The 15,791-nt window shown below is 39.6% G+C and overlaps 1 protein-coding gene across 8 annotated transcripts in view; it reads right to left on the bottom strand.

Annotated features, from left to right (window-relative positions):
- The window catches only part of ZNF484 (zinc finger protein 484), a 32,599-nt gene that overhangs the window by 8,055 nt on the left and 8,753 nt on the right, over nucleotides 1–15,791 (bottom strand). For 5 of the 8 annotated variants that reach the window (XM_047831124.1, XM_047831125.1, XM_047831126.1 and 2 more), the window contains exons 3-4: nucleotides 9,896–10,022; nucleotides 2,498–2,590 (exon numbers count right to left, since the gene is read on the bottom strand). In XM_047831124.1, the coding sequence (XP_047687080.1) occupies nucleotides 2,498–2,590; nucleotides 9,896–10,022 (220 nt within the window). Of the gene's footprint in view, nucleotides 1–2,497; nucleotides 2,591–9,895; nucleotides 10,039–10,690; nucleotides 10,773–15,791 lie in introns of those variants that run through there. The other 3 variants (XM_047831123.1, XM_047831127.1, XM_047831128.1) reach the window with 3 other exon arrangements.

Here is a 15,791-nt window from a genome sequence, read left to right as displayed (position 1 = left end):
TATCACTTCATGCCTGTTAGAATTTCCATCATCAAAAAGACAAGAGATTACAAATGCTGGCACAGATGTGGAGAAGAGGGAACCCTTGTGTACTGTTGGCGAGAGTATAAACTGGTACAGCCACTGTGGAAAACAGTACAGAGGATCATCAAAAAATTAAAAATAGAACTGTCATCTGATTCAGCAATTACACTTCTGGGAATATATCCAAAGGAAACAAAAACACTCATACAAAAACATATCTGCAACCCCACATTCCCTGCAGCAATATTTACAATAGTCAAGACACGGAAACAACCTAAGTGTCCATTGATGAATGAATGGATAAAGGTGTAGTGTACATATACAACAGAATATTATTCAGCCATAAAAAAAAAATGAGGAAATCCAACCATTCGCAACTACGTGGATGGATCTGAAAGCATTACGCTAAGATAAGTGACAGAAAGATAAACACTACATAAGTGATAATCTCACTTACACGTGGAATCGAAAAAAAACTAAATTCATAGAAAGGAAATCAGACTTGTGGTTACCAGAGGCAGAGGGTAGGAGAAGGGGACTGGAGGAAGGTGGTCAAAAGATACAAAACTCCATTTATAAGCACCAAGGACATGATGCACAGTATGGAGACTAGAGCTAACATTCCTATACAGCATGTAGGAAAGTTGTTGAGAGTGATCCTGAGTTCTCATCACAAAGAAAAAACAATTCTCCCTTTTTTCCTCCTTTTCTTTTTATTGTATCTGTATGAGCAGATGGATTTTATCTGAACCTATGGTTCATTTCACAGTATATGCAAATCAAACCATCATGTTGTTTATACAGTGATATATGTCATGTATTTCTCAATAAAATTGGAAAAATAAAGTCAGAATCTATTAGATATATGATGAGATGTTCAAAATATTTTATTAGAGAAACACAAATTAAAGTAATAACTAGAAATTATAATCTATTGGATTAGCCAAATTATTAGAAATTCTTAGAAACGGGCAGGGATGGAAAGAAACTGATTCCTTGTACACTCATGGGACTGTAGAAAAACACATTCAATCTAGAATAATGTGGCCATACTTCATCAAATAAAATATTATAACCCAATGATAAAGAAATCCCATTACTCTTCCTCAAGAAATTCTCATTACCAAAGAATAATTCATGAAGAAATTTATTCCCGTACTAATTGTAGTAGCTGGGAGGCTGGACAAGTAAAATGTGATGTCTCTCCGCACTATGGGATGCTATGCATCAGTTAGAAGCAATGAACTAGATGGGGCACCTGGGTGGCTTAGTCGGGTCAGCATCCGACTTCAGCTCAGGTCATGATCTCATGGTCCATGGGTTCCAGCCCCGTGTCGGGCTCTGTGCTGACAGCTCAGAGCCTGGAGCCTGCTTCGGATTCTGTGTCTCCTTCTCTCTCTGCCCCTTCCCTGCTTGCACTCTGTCTCTGTCTCTGTCTCTCTCTCTCTCAAAAATAAATACACATTAAAAAATATTTAAAAAAAAAAGAAGCAATGAACTAGAAAAACACATTGCAACATGAACCAATTTAGTGCTAAGAGGAAAAAAAAAGAAACTGAGTAGGACATATAGCACAGTACCCAGAGTACCATTTCTACAAATTAAAAATACCAACAATTTAAATTTTACAAACACTCACAAATTCAAGGTTTGAGAGCAAACATATCAATTACATTAGAACAGTTACCTCAAAGGATAAAAACAAATATGGGGACTGAGAATTAAAAGAGAGAAATAAAGAAACAAAATGGGGGAGGGGAATGTTAGGTACACTGATAATGACATTAACTACAAACCAAGGAATATAATTAACTCAATTTCCTGTAAACAAAGTACAGAAACTTTTTGTAAAATGTCAAAATAAGTAAATTAGTTAGAAAGGTGAAGTCAGTGTTGTGTTACACTAGCCAAGTAAGAAGAAAATGTCAGGAAACATAAACGAATGTCATAAATAGTAAAACGCTGCCCCCCAAATGTAGTAATGGTACTCTCTAAGTCAACAGCTGGAGGAGAGACATGGGACATGTCACCTCTAAGTGACAATTTGGAAGCATTAAGGGGAAAGAGAGAAAATGAAAAGAAACCAGCAATAGTGTAACCCACAGTAATTTTTTAAAAAGGTAAATCAATGAGTATCTAAATGTGTAAGAGAAGGATTTAAGACCATGATGTGATGGAGGTAAAGAGAATAGAAATGCTAGAGAAAGGGAGAAAAACCATAAAGCAGGATCCTAGATCCAAATTAAGAGCAATTATAGAACATTCCCTCCTAGAAAGTCAAGGAAAGAAAAGGACACTGATACGGGAAGGGGCCTTAAGGTACGAATGGCCTTCAGATATCTAGGGACTGCACCCACGCCACCATGCAGTTCCAAAAGTGCAGAATGTTACAGAAATGTCCTACTGACAGTGCCCCACAAGCCCAACTGCTGCCCATACAACACACTCTCCATGCTCGCAGTCCCCTACTCACTGAGACAGTTGTGACTTGAAATGTCACCATCCAGCACACATGGCTCTTCTTGTTCCAAGTTGAAAATGACTTCTGGTTTGGGAACTTGACACCCTATCAACAGAAAATGACAAAAGACTTGCTTTCAGAGGCCATTCAATGAAGCATTCCATTTACTTTTCAGAAAAGTTCATGCAGAATAGAGGTATATTCATAACACACCAAATGGACAATTACTAACATAGAACAAATAGGATAAGCTATTACACACTTCAGATGACCTGCAGCCATTTTTTTATATGAAATTTATTGTCAAATTGGTTTCCATACAACACCCAGTACTCATCCCAACAGGTGCTCTCCTCAATGCCCATCACCCACTTTCCCCCCACCCCTCAACTCCCATCAACCCTCAGTTTGTTCTCAGTATTTAAGAGTCTGTTATGGTTTGCCTCCTTCCCTCTCTGTAACTCCTCCCACCCTTCCCTCCCCTCTGGTCTTCGGTTAAGTTTCTCAGGATCCACATATGAGTGAAAACATATGTGATCTGTCTTTCTCTGCCTGACTTATTTCACTTAACATAACACTCTCCAGTTCCATCCACGTTGCTACAAATGGCCAGATTTCATTCTTTCTCATTGCCAAGTAGTATTCCATTGTATATATAAACCACATCTTCTTTATCCATTCATCAGTTGATGGACATTTAGGCTCTTTCCATAATTTGGCTATTGTTGAAAGTGCTGCTATAAACATTGGGGTACAAGTGCCCCTATGCATCAGCATTCCTGTATCCCTTGGGTAAATTCCTAGCAGTGCTATTGCTGGGTCATAGGGTAGGTCTATTTTTAATTTTTTGAGGAACCTCCACACTGTCTTCCAGAGTGGCTGCACCAGTTTGCATTCCCACCAACAGTGCAAGAGGGTTCCCGTTTCTCCACATCCTCTCATCTATAGTCTCCTGATTTTTTTCATCTTAGCCACTCTGATTGGCGTGAGGTGGTATCTGAATGTGGTTTTGATTTGTATTTCCCTGATGAGGAGTGACGTTGAGCATCTTTCCATGTGCCTGTTGGCCATCTGGACGCCTTCTTTAGAAAAGGGTCTATTCACGTCTTCTGCCCATTTCTTCACTGGATTGTTTGTTTTTCGGGTGTGGAGCTTGGTGAGTTCTTTATAGATTTTGGATACTAGCCCTTTATCCGATATATCATTTGCAAATATCTTCTCCCATTCCGTCAGTTGCCTTTTAGTTTTGTTGATTGTTTCCTTTGCAGTGCAGAAGTTTCTTTATGTTTATGAGGACCCAAAGTTCATTTTTGCTTTTAATTCCCTTGCCTTTGGAGATGTGTCAAGTAAGAAATTACTGCGGCTGAGGTAAGAGAGATTTTTTCCTGCTTTCTCCTCTAGGGTTTTGATGGTTTCCTGTCTCATTCAGGTCCTTCATCCATTTTGAGTTTATTTTTGTGAATGGTGTAAGAAAGTGGTCTAGTTTCATTCTTCTGTATGTTGCTGTCCAGTTCTCCCAGCACCATTTGTTAATGAGACTGTCTTTTTTCCATTGGATATTCTTTCCTGCTTTGTCAAAGATTAGTTGGCCATACATTTGTGGGTCCAATTCTGAAGTCTCTATTCTATTCCATTGGCTATGTGTCTGTTTTTATGCCAATACCATGCTGTCTTCATGATTACAGCTTTGTAGTAGAGGCTAAAATCTGGGATTCTGATGCCTCCCGCTTTGGTCTTCTTCTTCAAAATTACTTTGGCTATTCGGGATCTTTTGTGGTTCCATACAAATTTTAGGATTACTTGTTCTAGCTTCGAGAAGAATGCTGGTGCTATTTTTATTGGGATTGCATTGAATGTGTAGATTGCTTTGGGCAGTATTGACATTTTAATAACATTTATTCTTCCAGTCTGTGCGCATGGAATGTTTTTCCATTTCTTTGTATCTTCTTCAATTTCCTTCATAAGCTTTCTATAGTTTTCAGCATACAGATCTTTTACATCTTTGGTTAGGTTTATTCCTAGGTATTTTATGCTTCTTGGTGCAATTGTGAATGGGATCAGTTTATTTCTCTTTCTGTTGCTTCATTATTGGTGTATAAAAATGCAACTGATTTCTGTATATTAATTTTGTATCCTGCGACTTTGCTCAATTCATGTATCAGTTCTAGCAGACTTTTGGTGGAGTCTATCGGGTTTTCCATGTATAATATCATGCCATCTGTGAAAAGTGAAAGCTGACTTCATCTTTGCCAATTTTGATGCCTTTGATTTCATTTTGTTGTCTGATTGCTGATGATGCTAGAACTTCCAACACTATGTTAAACAACAGCAGTGAGAGTGGACATCCTTGTCGTGTTCCTGATCTCAGGGGGGAAAGCTCTCAGTTTTTCCCCATTGAGGATGATATTAGCTGTGGGCTTTTCAAAAATGGCTTTTATGATGTTTAAGTATGTTCCTTCTATCCTGACTTTCTTGAGGGCTTTTTGAAAGAAAGGATGCTGTATTTTGTCAAATGCTTTTTCTGCATAGATTGGCAGGATCTTTGCAGATCTTTTCTTTTATTAATGTGATCTATCACATGGATTGATTTGCGAATATTGAACCAGCCCTGCAGCCCAGGAATGAATCCCACTTGATCATGGTGAATAATCCTTTTTATATGCTGTTTGATTCGATTTGCTAGTATCTTGTTGAGATTTTTGTAGCCATATCATCAGGAATATTGTTTTTCTGGGTCTCTGTCTGGTTTGGGAATCAAAGTAGTGCTGGCTTCATAGGATGATTCTGGAAGTTTTCCATCCCTTTCTATTTTTTGAAACAGCTTGAGAAGGATAGGTATTATCTCTGCTTTAAATGTCTGGTAGAATTCCCCTGGGAAGCCATCTGGTCCTGGACTCTTCTTTGTTGGGAGATTTTTGATAACTGATTCAATTTCTTTGCTGGTTATGGGTCTGTTCAGGTTTTCTATTTCTTCCCATTTGAGTTTTGGAAGTGTGTGGGTGCTTAGGAATTTGTCCATTTCTTCCAGGTTGTCCAGTTTGTTGGCATATAATTTTTCATAGTATTCCCTGATAATTGCTTGTGTTTCTCAGGGATTGGTTGTAATAATTCCATTTTCATCCATGATTTTATCTGTTTGGGTCATCTCCCTTTTCTTTTTGAGAAGCCTGGCTAGAGGTTTATCGATTTTGTTTATCTTTTCAAAAAAACAACTCTTGGTTTCATTGATCTGCTCTACAGTTTTTTTAGATTCTATATTGTTTATTTCTGCTCTGATCTTTATTATTTCTCTTCTTCTGCTGGGTTTGGGGTGTCTTTGCTGTTCTACTTCTATTTCCTTTAGGTGTGCTGTTAGATTTTGTATTTGGGATTTTGCTTGTTTCTTGAGATAGGCCTGGATTGCAATGTATTTTTCTCTCAGGACTGCCTTCGCTGCATCCCAAAGCGTTTGGATTGTTGTATTTTCATTTACATGTTTCCACATATTTTTAAATTTCTTCTCTAATTGCCTGGTTGACCCATTCATTCTTTAGTAGGGTGTTCTTTAACCTCCATGCTTTTGGAGGTTTTCCAGACTTTTTCCTGTGGTTGATTTCAAATTTCATAGCATTGTGATCTGGAAGTGTGCATGGTATGATCTCAATTCTTTTATACCTATTAAGGGCTGTTTTGTGACCCAGTATGTGATCTATCTTGGAGAATGTTCCATGCGCACTCGAGAAGAAAGTGTATTCCGTCACTTTGGGATATAGAGTTCTAAATGTATCTGTCACGTCCATCTGATCCAATGTATCAGTCAGGGCCCTTGCTTCTTTATTGATTCTCTGTCTAAATGATCTATCCATTGTTGTAAGTGGAGTATTAAAGTGTCCTGCAATTACCACATTCTTATCAATAAGGTTGCTTATGTTTGTGATTAATTGTTTTATCTATTTGGGTGGTCCCAAATTCAGTGGGTAGACACTTATAATTGTTAGCTCTTCCTGATGGATAGACCCTGTAATTATTATATAATGCCCTTCTTCATCTCCTGTTACAGCCTTTATTTATTTATTTAAAAAAAAATTTTTTTTTCCCAACGTTTATTTATTTTTGGGACAGAGAGAGACAGAGCATGAATGGGGGAGGGGCAGAGAGAGAGGGAGACACAGAATCGGAAACAGGCTCCAGGCTCTGAGCCATCAGCCCAGAGCCCGACGCGGGGCTCGAACTCACGGACCGCAAGATCGTGACCTGGCTGAAGTCGGACACTCAACCGACTGTGCCACCCAGGCGCCCCACCTGTTACAGCCTTTAAAGTCTAGTTTGTCTGATATAAGTATGGCTACTCCAGCTTTCTTTTGACTTCCAGTAGCATGAGAGATATTTCTCCATCCCCTCACTTTCAATCTGAAGGTGTCCTCAGGTCTAAAATGCATCTCTTGTAGACAGCAAATAGATGGATCTTGTTTTTTTATCCATTCTGATACCCTATATCTTTTGGTTGGAGCATTTAGTCCATTTACATTCAGTGTTATTACTGAAAGATATGGGTTTAGAGTCATTGTGATGTCTGTAGGTTTTATGCTTGTAGTGGTGTCTCTGGTACTTTGTGGTCCTTGTAACATTTCACTTACAGAGTCCCCCTTAGGATCTCTTGTAGGGCTGGTTTAGTGGTGATGAATTCCTTCAGTTTTTGTTTGTTTGGGAAAACCTTTATCTCTCCTTCTATTCTGAAGGACAGACCTGCTGGGTAAAGGATTCTCAGCTGCATATTTTTCCTGTTCATCACATTGAAGATTTCTTGCCCTTCCTTTCTGGCCTGCCAAGTTTCAGTAGATAGGTCTGCTACTACCCTTATGTGTCTACCTTTGTATGTTAAGGCCCGTTTATCCCTAGCTGCTTTCAGAATTCTCTCTTTATCCTTGTATTTTGCCAGTTTCAGTAGGATATGTCATGCAGAAGATCGATTCAAGTTATGTCTGAAAGGAGTTCTCTGTGCCTCTTGTTTTTCAATGCCTGTTTCCTTCCCCAGATCTGGGAAGTTCTCAGCTATGATTTGTTCAAGTACACTTTCAGCCCCTTTCTCTCTTCTTCTTCTGGAATTCCTATGATACAGATATTGTTCTGCTTGATCGCATCACTTCGTTCTCTAATTCTCCTCTTGTACTCCTGGGTTTTTATCTTTTTCTCAGCTTCTTCTTTTTCCATAATTTTATTTTCTAATTCACCTATTCTCCCCTCTGCCTTGTCAATCTGTGCTGTGGTCACCTCCATTTTATTTTGCACCTCAATTATAGCATTTTTTTAAATTCATCATGACTATTTTTTAGTCTCTTGATCTCTGTAGCAATAGATTCTCTGCTGTCCTCTATGCTTTTTTCAAGCCCAGTGATTAATTTTATGACTATTATTCTAAATTCTTGTTCAGTTTTATTGCTTGAATTGGTTTTGATCAATTCGTTAGCTGTCGCTACTTCCTGGAATTTCTTTTGAGGAGAATTCTTCCGTTTCATCAATTTGGCTAGTTTTCTGTCCCTTATGCATTTTAAAAGCTTGTTGTGTGCTCTGCACCTGCGAACACCGCTATATTAAAGGAGGCTCATATATACTGTCCAGAGCCCGGCCCTTCAGGAGGTGTTTTTTAAGGGATTGTTACTTGCTCTCTGTTTTTGTGACTTCGGTTATTTTATTACCCTACTCGTAATAATATTTTGGACCCTCCACCGGATGTGCTTTGATTTATTCCTTGGAGTAGCCCTGGAAAGGAAAACAGATAGACAAACAGGAGACAAAAACACCAAACACAAATAACACAAACAAACAAAAATCTAAAGACTAAAAACAAAACAAAAAACAAAAAAACAGACTACAAGAAAAGAAGAGGGTGGAGGTGGTGTTGATGGAAGAGCACATACAAGGACAGAAATGACAGGAGTGGGGTGGAGTGGGGGGGAGGGGGAAGAAAAAATAAACACTGATTAGGCAGAGAGACTAAAAGGCTTAATCCAGAGATAGAGAAAGGAAAAAAAAGAAGGAGGTGGGGAAAATGAAATGAAGATGAAGTTACCCAGAGAAATTATATGGCTTAATTATTTCAGAGAGAGAGAAAGGACTGTAAAGAAGGAGGTGTAGAACATGTATCAAGACAATGGATTAAATATGTCTGTTTAGACTGACCAATAACCAGAGTTATTGGGAGGGAAGAGATAAGGAGGAGAAATGGAGAGGGGGAGGGAAGAATTATCTATATATCCAGAATTGACCTAGTTAATCCAGGCAATGCTGCATCGCTTGTCAGGGTAGCTGTCCACAGGGTCTGTGCCCCTCTGGTGGATAGCAGTTACCCAGTGCAAAGGGGCGTGGTTTGGCGTTTTCTGGACCCACCTCCACTGTGGGCCCAGGAGTGATCCCTGAGGCCCCGCCTTGGTGGTGGTGGGGAGTGGGGGAGGAAATGGTGATCCCCCAGTCTCTTCTCTACGGAGCTGGACCCGGTGGACTCAGTTTGAGTCACCCTCACTGTGCCACGGGCACAGACAAGAAGGTCCTTCTCACTCTGCCAACTCCCCTGACCCTGCGCTTGGCTAGGATTCAAAGTCCCACCCTGTGCACTCTGGCACTGGGGAAGTGCCTCTCAGTGCTGCGATATGTGGTCCCCGCTGGCTTTGTCTGTGCCACAGCCACTTCAGGGAGGACCACCTTCTCCTACTGCGCACACAGCCACTGCCCTCACCATGAGCCCCCAAGGCTCCATAGCACTTCAGGCAAACGGCGGCCTTTTCCTCCTGCAGACTGCGCCCTCAGCCTAGCCACTGTGCCCAGGGGTGGCAGACGCAGGCAGATTCTGTACTATCGCGCAGCTCTCCAGGGAGGGAACCACTTTCTCCAGCTGCGGGCTGAGCCCCTGACCCGCACCCAGGCCTGGTTCCCCTCCTCCCTAGGTGCGTGAACAGGGAGCCGGCCCCAGTTCAAAGAAAGCCCCGCAGTTAGAGATTGGATCCCTCCCAGTCTCAGTCCGAGGTCTTTCTCCTGTCCAGATACCGTCCTACACTTCCCTAGCCACTCTTCGTTTTGTCTCTCCGCAGAAGGGGGTCCCTCCCCTCCATGTCCACGTGGCCTTTTTTTTTATCTCCCCTAGTTCACAGTTACCCACCTATCTTTTTTCCAGCTTTCCCATTTTCATCCTAGTAGATTCAGTCTCTTTTCCTCCCAGGTTCTGGTGTTCAAAGTCCTTTGGCTTCCACACTTCTTTGTTTGAGAGATGCAGGAAGTATGGATTCCCCCTACTTCTCCGCCATGTTGGCCCCTCCCAGACCTGCAGCCTTTAGAATTCCCACATATCACAGAAATTCCACAGATTTAAAAAATTCCACTGAGAATGCAAATATACTCAAACAGGTACAGCCTTATCCCCAGGGGAGCTGTGCTTACCCACTGAGATCAAGTTGAAATAGTTTTCCAGCATCACATCCCTGTACAGGCTTTTCTGAGCAAGGTCCAATCGTTGCCACTCCTCCCTGCTGAAGTCTACCATTACATCCTTGAATGACACTGACCCCTGCAAAAACACATTCCTATTCAATGTGAAGAATGGAAACAAGGTATTTAGGAACTTACTTTTAATAATTTTCATCATGCTACAACATATAAAGTTCTCACTAAACACCTATATTTTATATCATTATTTGAGGGAAAATAAATCTCATTAAAAATATCATGCTGGTGCCTGGGTGGCTCAGTCAAGATTAAGCCTCCGACTTTGGCTCAGGTCATAATCTCGTGGTTCGTGAGTTTGAGCCCCACATCAGGCTCTGTGCTGACAGCTCAGAACCTGGAGCCTGCTTCGGTTTCTGTGTCTCCCTCGCTCTCTGCCCACCCCCCACCCCCCACCCCCATGCTCTCACTCTCTCTCCCTCTCAAAAATAAGCATTAAAAAAATATATAACCACAGAATCTGCCCCCAAAGCCAAGAGCACACTTTACACACTGTATGTTAGCCAATTTGATAATAAATTATATTAAAGTAATAAAAATAAATAAATAAATAAATAAATAATGCCATTCTTTCTGTAGTACTGATAATATTCTGGGTTGTTTTGGTCATTTTTTTTGGTATGCTGTGGAAATTCATAAAACTTTATGATTTGTGCATTCTTTTCTATGCCATATGTCATTAAAACTTCATTTAAAAGATAAAATATATTCTGCCGTTCATTTTGCACTTACCAATTCACTGAATAAGTCCATTCTTTCTTTAAAAAAGATAATTAAGGGGCGCCTGGGTGGCGCAGTCGGTTAAGCGTCCGACTTCAGCCAGGTCACGATCTCGCGGTCCGTGAGTTCGAGCCCCGCGTCAGGCTCTGGGCTGATGGCTCAGAGCCTGGAGCCTGTTTCCGATTCTGTGTCTCCCTCTCTCTCTGACCCTCCCCCGTTCATGCTCTGTCTCTGTCCCAAAAATAAATAAACGTTGAAAAAAAAAATTAAAAAAAAAAAAAGATAATTAAAATAGGCACTTTTTTTTTTAACAGTGTGGTACTAGCATAAAGAGAGACATATAGGTCAATGGGATGTAACTGAGAATCAAGAAATAAACCCTCATATTTACAGTCAACTGATATTCAACACAGGTGTCAAAACAACTTAAAATCGGGGAAAAAAAGGATAAAAGAATGAAGTTGGACACCTACCTCATACCATATTAAAAAAAATAGCTCAAAATGGGTCAAAAGCCTAAATGTTCTTATATTTAGCCAAATTTACACTTTAGCTAAAAGGGTAAATCCTTGTGATGCTCGATTTGGCAATGATTCCTGGGATATAAAGTCAAAAGCACAAGCAACTAAAGAAAAAAGTAGAGGAGCAAGTGGATGGCTCAGTCAGTTAAGCATCTGACTTCAGCTCAGGTCATAATATCGCAGTTCATGAGTTCAAGCCCCCTTGTCAGGCTCTGTGCTGACAGCTCAGCACCCCAACTTATACTCTGTCTGTCTGTCTCTCTCTCTCTCTCAAAAATGAGTAAACATTAAAAAAAGTTAAAAAGAAAAAAATAAGTAGGACTTTATCAGAATTAAAAACTTTGTGCTTAAAAGGATATCATCAAGAAAGTGAAAAGACAACCCAAAAACTAGAACAAAATTTTTGCAAATTATATGTCTGGTAAGTGACCTGTATCTAGAATATATAAAGAGCTCCTGTAACTCAATAAAGCATAAATAATCCAATTAAAATGAATAAAGGACCTGAATATACATTTCTCTAAAGATCCACAAATGGGAAAAAGCACATGTAAAGATCCTCAGTACCTTTAGTCATAAAGGATATAGAAATCCAAATCATAGAGATACCCCTTCAAATTCACTAAGATGACTATAATAAAAAAGATATTTAATATTGTTAGTCATCAGTGGTATATTTCCACGAGGATGGCTTCAATTAAAAAAAAAGATAATAATAAATGGTTAGTGTGGAAGTGGAAATATTGGAACCCTTGTACAGTGATAGTGGACATGTAAAATGATATAACCACTTTGAAAAACACAATTTCTCAAAAAGTTAAACACAGAGTTACAACATGACCCAAAAGGTCCACTTCCAGGTATATACCCAATAGAAATGAAAACATTTGTCTACATAAAACTTGCACATGACAATTCATAGTAGCATTATTCATAATATTCACAGTAAAAAGGAATAACATATTGTAGTCTGAGAAGACAGAGGGGGAATGTGGGGCAGAGGCAATATTTGAGAGGTATCAGTGAACAACAATAGCCCAAAGATTCAAGAAGCTCCTCAAATCCAACTTTATAAAACTGCAAAGACTATAAAAAATGGTAACAGTAATATCTAGTGATGTTTAAAATACATGTCAAATCTAGGGCGCCTGGGTAGCTCAGTCGGTTAAGCATCCGACTTCAGCTCAGGTCATGATCTCATGGTCAGTGAGTTCAAGCCCCGCATCCAGCACTGTGTTGACAGCTCAGAGCCTGAAGCCTGCTTCGAATTCTGTGTCTCCCTCTCTCTCTGTCCCTCCCTCGCTCATGCTCTGTCTCTCTCTGTCTCTCAAAAAGGAATAAACATTTAAAAAAATAATAATAAAATACATGTCAAATTTAAATGCATGAAAATAAGAATGCAAAGATGAGAGGTGGTAAATGGAATTAAGATGATTTGGTATCCCAGAATTATTGAGAAGGGGGTAGAAATAACAACGACTTAAAGATGAATACTGTAATACCTAGGGTAAAAAAAGAATGTATACAATGAGCAAGTTAACAAAGGAAAAAATTAAATTTTGATAATCTAAAAGAAGATTAAGAAAGGAATGTAAAAATAATATTAAATAGATGGTTCAAATATAAAATTAATAGTAAGATAGTATATATAAGTGCAAGTATATCAGCCATTACATTAAATGTAAATGGACTTGGGAGCCTCAATGGCTCAGGTGATTAAGCATCTGACTCTTGATTTTGGCTCAGGTCATGATCTCACAGTTGGTCCTCTCTCTCTCCCTCTCCCTCTCTCTCTGCCACTCCCCCAATGGTGCTCTCACTCTCTCAAAATAAATAAACATTTAAATGTAAATGGATTAAACATTCAAGATAAAGCCAAGATTGAATAAATCCCACTTGATCATGGTGAATGATCCTTTTAATGTATTGTTTTAAAAAAAAAAATTTATTGTTATTTATTTTGAGAGAGCTAGAGAGCAAACAGTAGAGGGACAGAGAGAGAGGGAGACAAAAATCCCAAGCAGGTTCTGTGCCATCAGTGCAGAGCCAGATGCGGGGCTCAAACTCACAAACCCTGAGATCATGACCTGAGCCAAAATCAAAAGTCATACATTTAACCCACTGAGCCACCCAGGCACCCCCTTTTAATGTATTGTTGAATGTAGTTTGCTAATATTTTGCTGAGAATTTTTGTATATGTTTCATCAGGGATCTTGGTCTATACTTTTTGTAATGTCTTTGTCCGGTTTTAGTATCAGGGTAATGCTGGCCTTTTAGAATGTATTTGGAAGCTTTCCTTCTTCTTTTATGTTTTGGAATAGTTTGACAAGAGTAGCTTTAACTCTCCTTTACTTTTTTTTTTTAAGTTTATTTATTTGAGAGAGAGCAAGCAAACGGGGAAGGGGTAGAGAGAGGAGAGAGAGAAAATCCCAAGCAGGCTCTGAGCTCTAAGCACAGAGCCCAATGCAGGGCTCTATCTCACAAACTGTGAGATCATGACCTGAGCAGAAATATGAGTCAGGCGCTTAAGCTACTGAGCCACCCAGGCACCCCTTAAACTCTCCCTTAAATGTTTACTAGATGGAGCACCTGGGTGGATGAGTCGATTGAGCATCTGACTTCATTCAGCTCAGGTCATGATCTCAGTCGTGAGTTCGAGCCCCACATAGGTCTCATGGCTGTCAGTGCAAAGCGGGCTTTAGATCCTCTGTCCCCCTCTCTCTGCCCCTCCCCCACTTGCACTCTCTCAAAAATAAACAAACATTTAAAAAATAAAAAATAAAATAAATGTTTGCTAAAATTCACCTGTGAAGCCATCTGGTCCTGGACTTTTGTCTGTTGGGTTTTTTTTTTTTTTTTCATTATCAATTCAATTTCACTACTAGTAACTGGTCTGTTTAGATTTTGTATCTCTTCCTGATTCAGTTTTAGAAGATTATATGTTTCTAGGAATTTATCCATTTCTTCCAGGTTTATTCCTGGGATACAAGAATGGTTTAAAATTTTTTTTTTTCAACGTTTATTTATTTTTGGGACAGAGAGAGACAGAGCATGGATGGGGGAGGGGCAGAGAGAGAGGGAGACACAGAATCGGAAACAGGCTCCAGGCTCTGAGCCATCAGCCCAGAGCCCGACGCGGGGCTCGAACTCCCGGACCGCGAGATCGTGACCTGGCTGAAGTCGGACGCTTAACCGACTGCGCCACCCAGGCGCCCCCAAGAATGGTTTAATATCCACAAATCAATCAACATGATACACCACATTGACAAAATAAAGATAAAAATCATGTAGTCATCTCAATAAATGCAGAAAAAGCATTTGACAAAATTTAATACCTGTTCACGAAAAAAACAAAAGTAAGACTTTCAACAAAGCAGGTTTAAAGGGAATATATTTCTGGGCATCTGGGCGGCTCAGTCAGTTGAGAGTCTGAATCTTGATTTCAGCTCAGGTCATGATCCGAGGGTTGTGGGACTGAGCCCCACACTGGGCTCTGTGCTAAGCATGGAGCTTGCTTAAGATTCTCTATCTCTCCTTCTGCCCCTCCACTTCCCTGCTCACACTCTCTCTCACTCTAAAATAAAATAAATAATTAAAAATAAAGGGAGTATAGCTCAACATAATAAAGGCCGTAAATGACAAACCTACAACAAACATATACAATGGTGAAAAACTGACAGCTTTTTCTCTAAGATCGGGGGCAAGACAAGGATGTCCACTCTCATCACTTCTATTCAACACAGTACTGGAAGTCTAGGCCACAGCAGTCAGAAAGGAAAAAGAAAAGGCATCCAAGTTGATAAGGAAGAAGTAAAACTGTCATTATTTGCAGATGACATGGTACCATACACAGAAAATCCTAAAAACTCCACCAAAAAAATATTAGAAATAATAAATGAATCCAGTAAAGTTGCAGATACAAAATTAATATACAAAAAAAGATATTGCTGGGGCGCCTGGGTGGCTCAGTCGGTTAAGCGGCCGACTTCAGCTCAGGTCACGATCTCGCGGTCCGGGAGTTCGAGCCCCGCGTCAGGCTCTGGGCTGATGGCTCAGAGCCTGGAGCCAGCTTCCGATTCTGTGTCTCCCTCTCTCTCTGACCCTCCCCCGTTCATGCTCTGTCTCTCTCTGTCTCAAAAATAAATAAAACGTTAAAAAAAATTTTTAAAATTAAAAAAAATTAAAAAAAAGATCAGACTTGCATAAAAAAAAAAAGATATTGCTTATGTTTCCATATACTAATATAAAGTAGCAGAAAGAAATTAAGAAAACAATTCCATTTACAACTGTATCAAAAAGACTAACAGCCTAGGAATAAACTTAATGAAAAGTGATGAAAGACCTGTACCCTGAAAAACAATAAAGCATTAATGAAAGAAAGAAACTAAAGACAATACAAACAAATGGAAAGATATACCATGCGTATGGATTGGAAGAATTAATATTGTTAAAATTCCATATTACCCAAAGCACTCTATAGATACAATGTAATTCCTATAAAATGCCAATAGTATTTTTTACAGAACTAGAAAAATACTAAAATTTTTATGGAACCACCAAAAAAACCCAAGTAGCAAATGCAATCGAAGAAC

This window comes from Prionailurus viverrinus, chromosome D4 (genome assembly GCF_022837055.1).
Source record: "Prionailurus viverrinus isolate Anna chromosome D4, UM_Priviv_1.0, whole genome shotgun sequence".
Lineage (NCBI taxonomy): Eukaryota > Metazoa > Chordata > Mammalia > Carnivora > Felidae > Prionailurus > Prionailurus viverrinus.
This window is presented reverse-complemented; position numbering and strand designations above follow the sequence as displayed.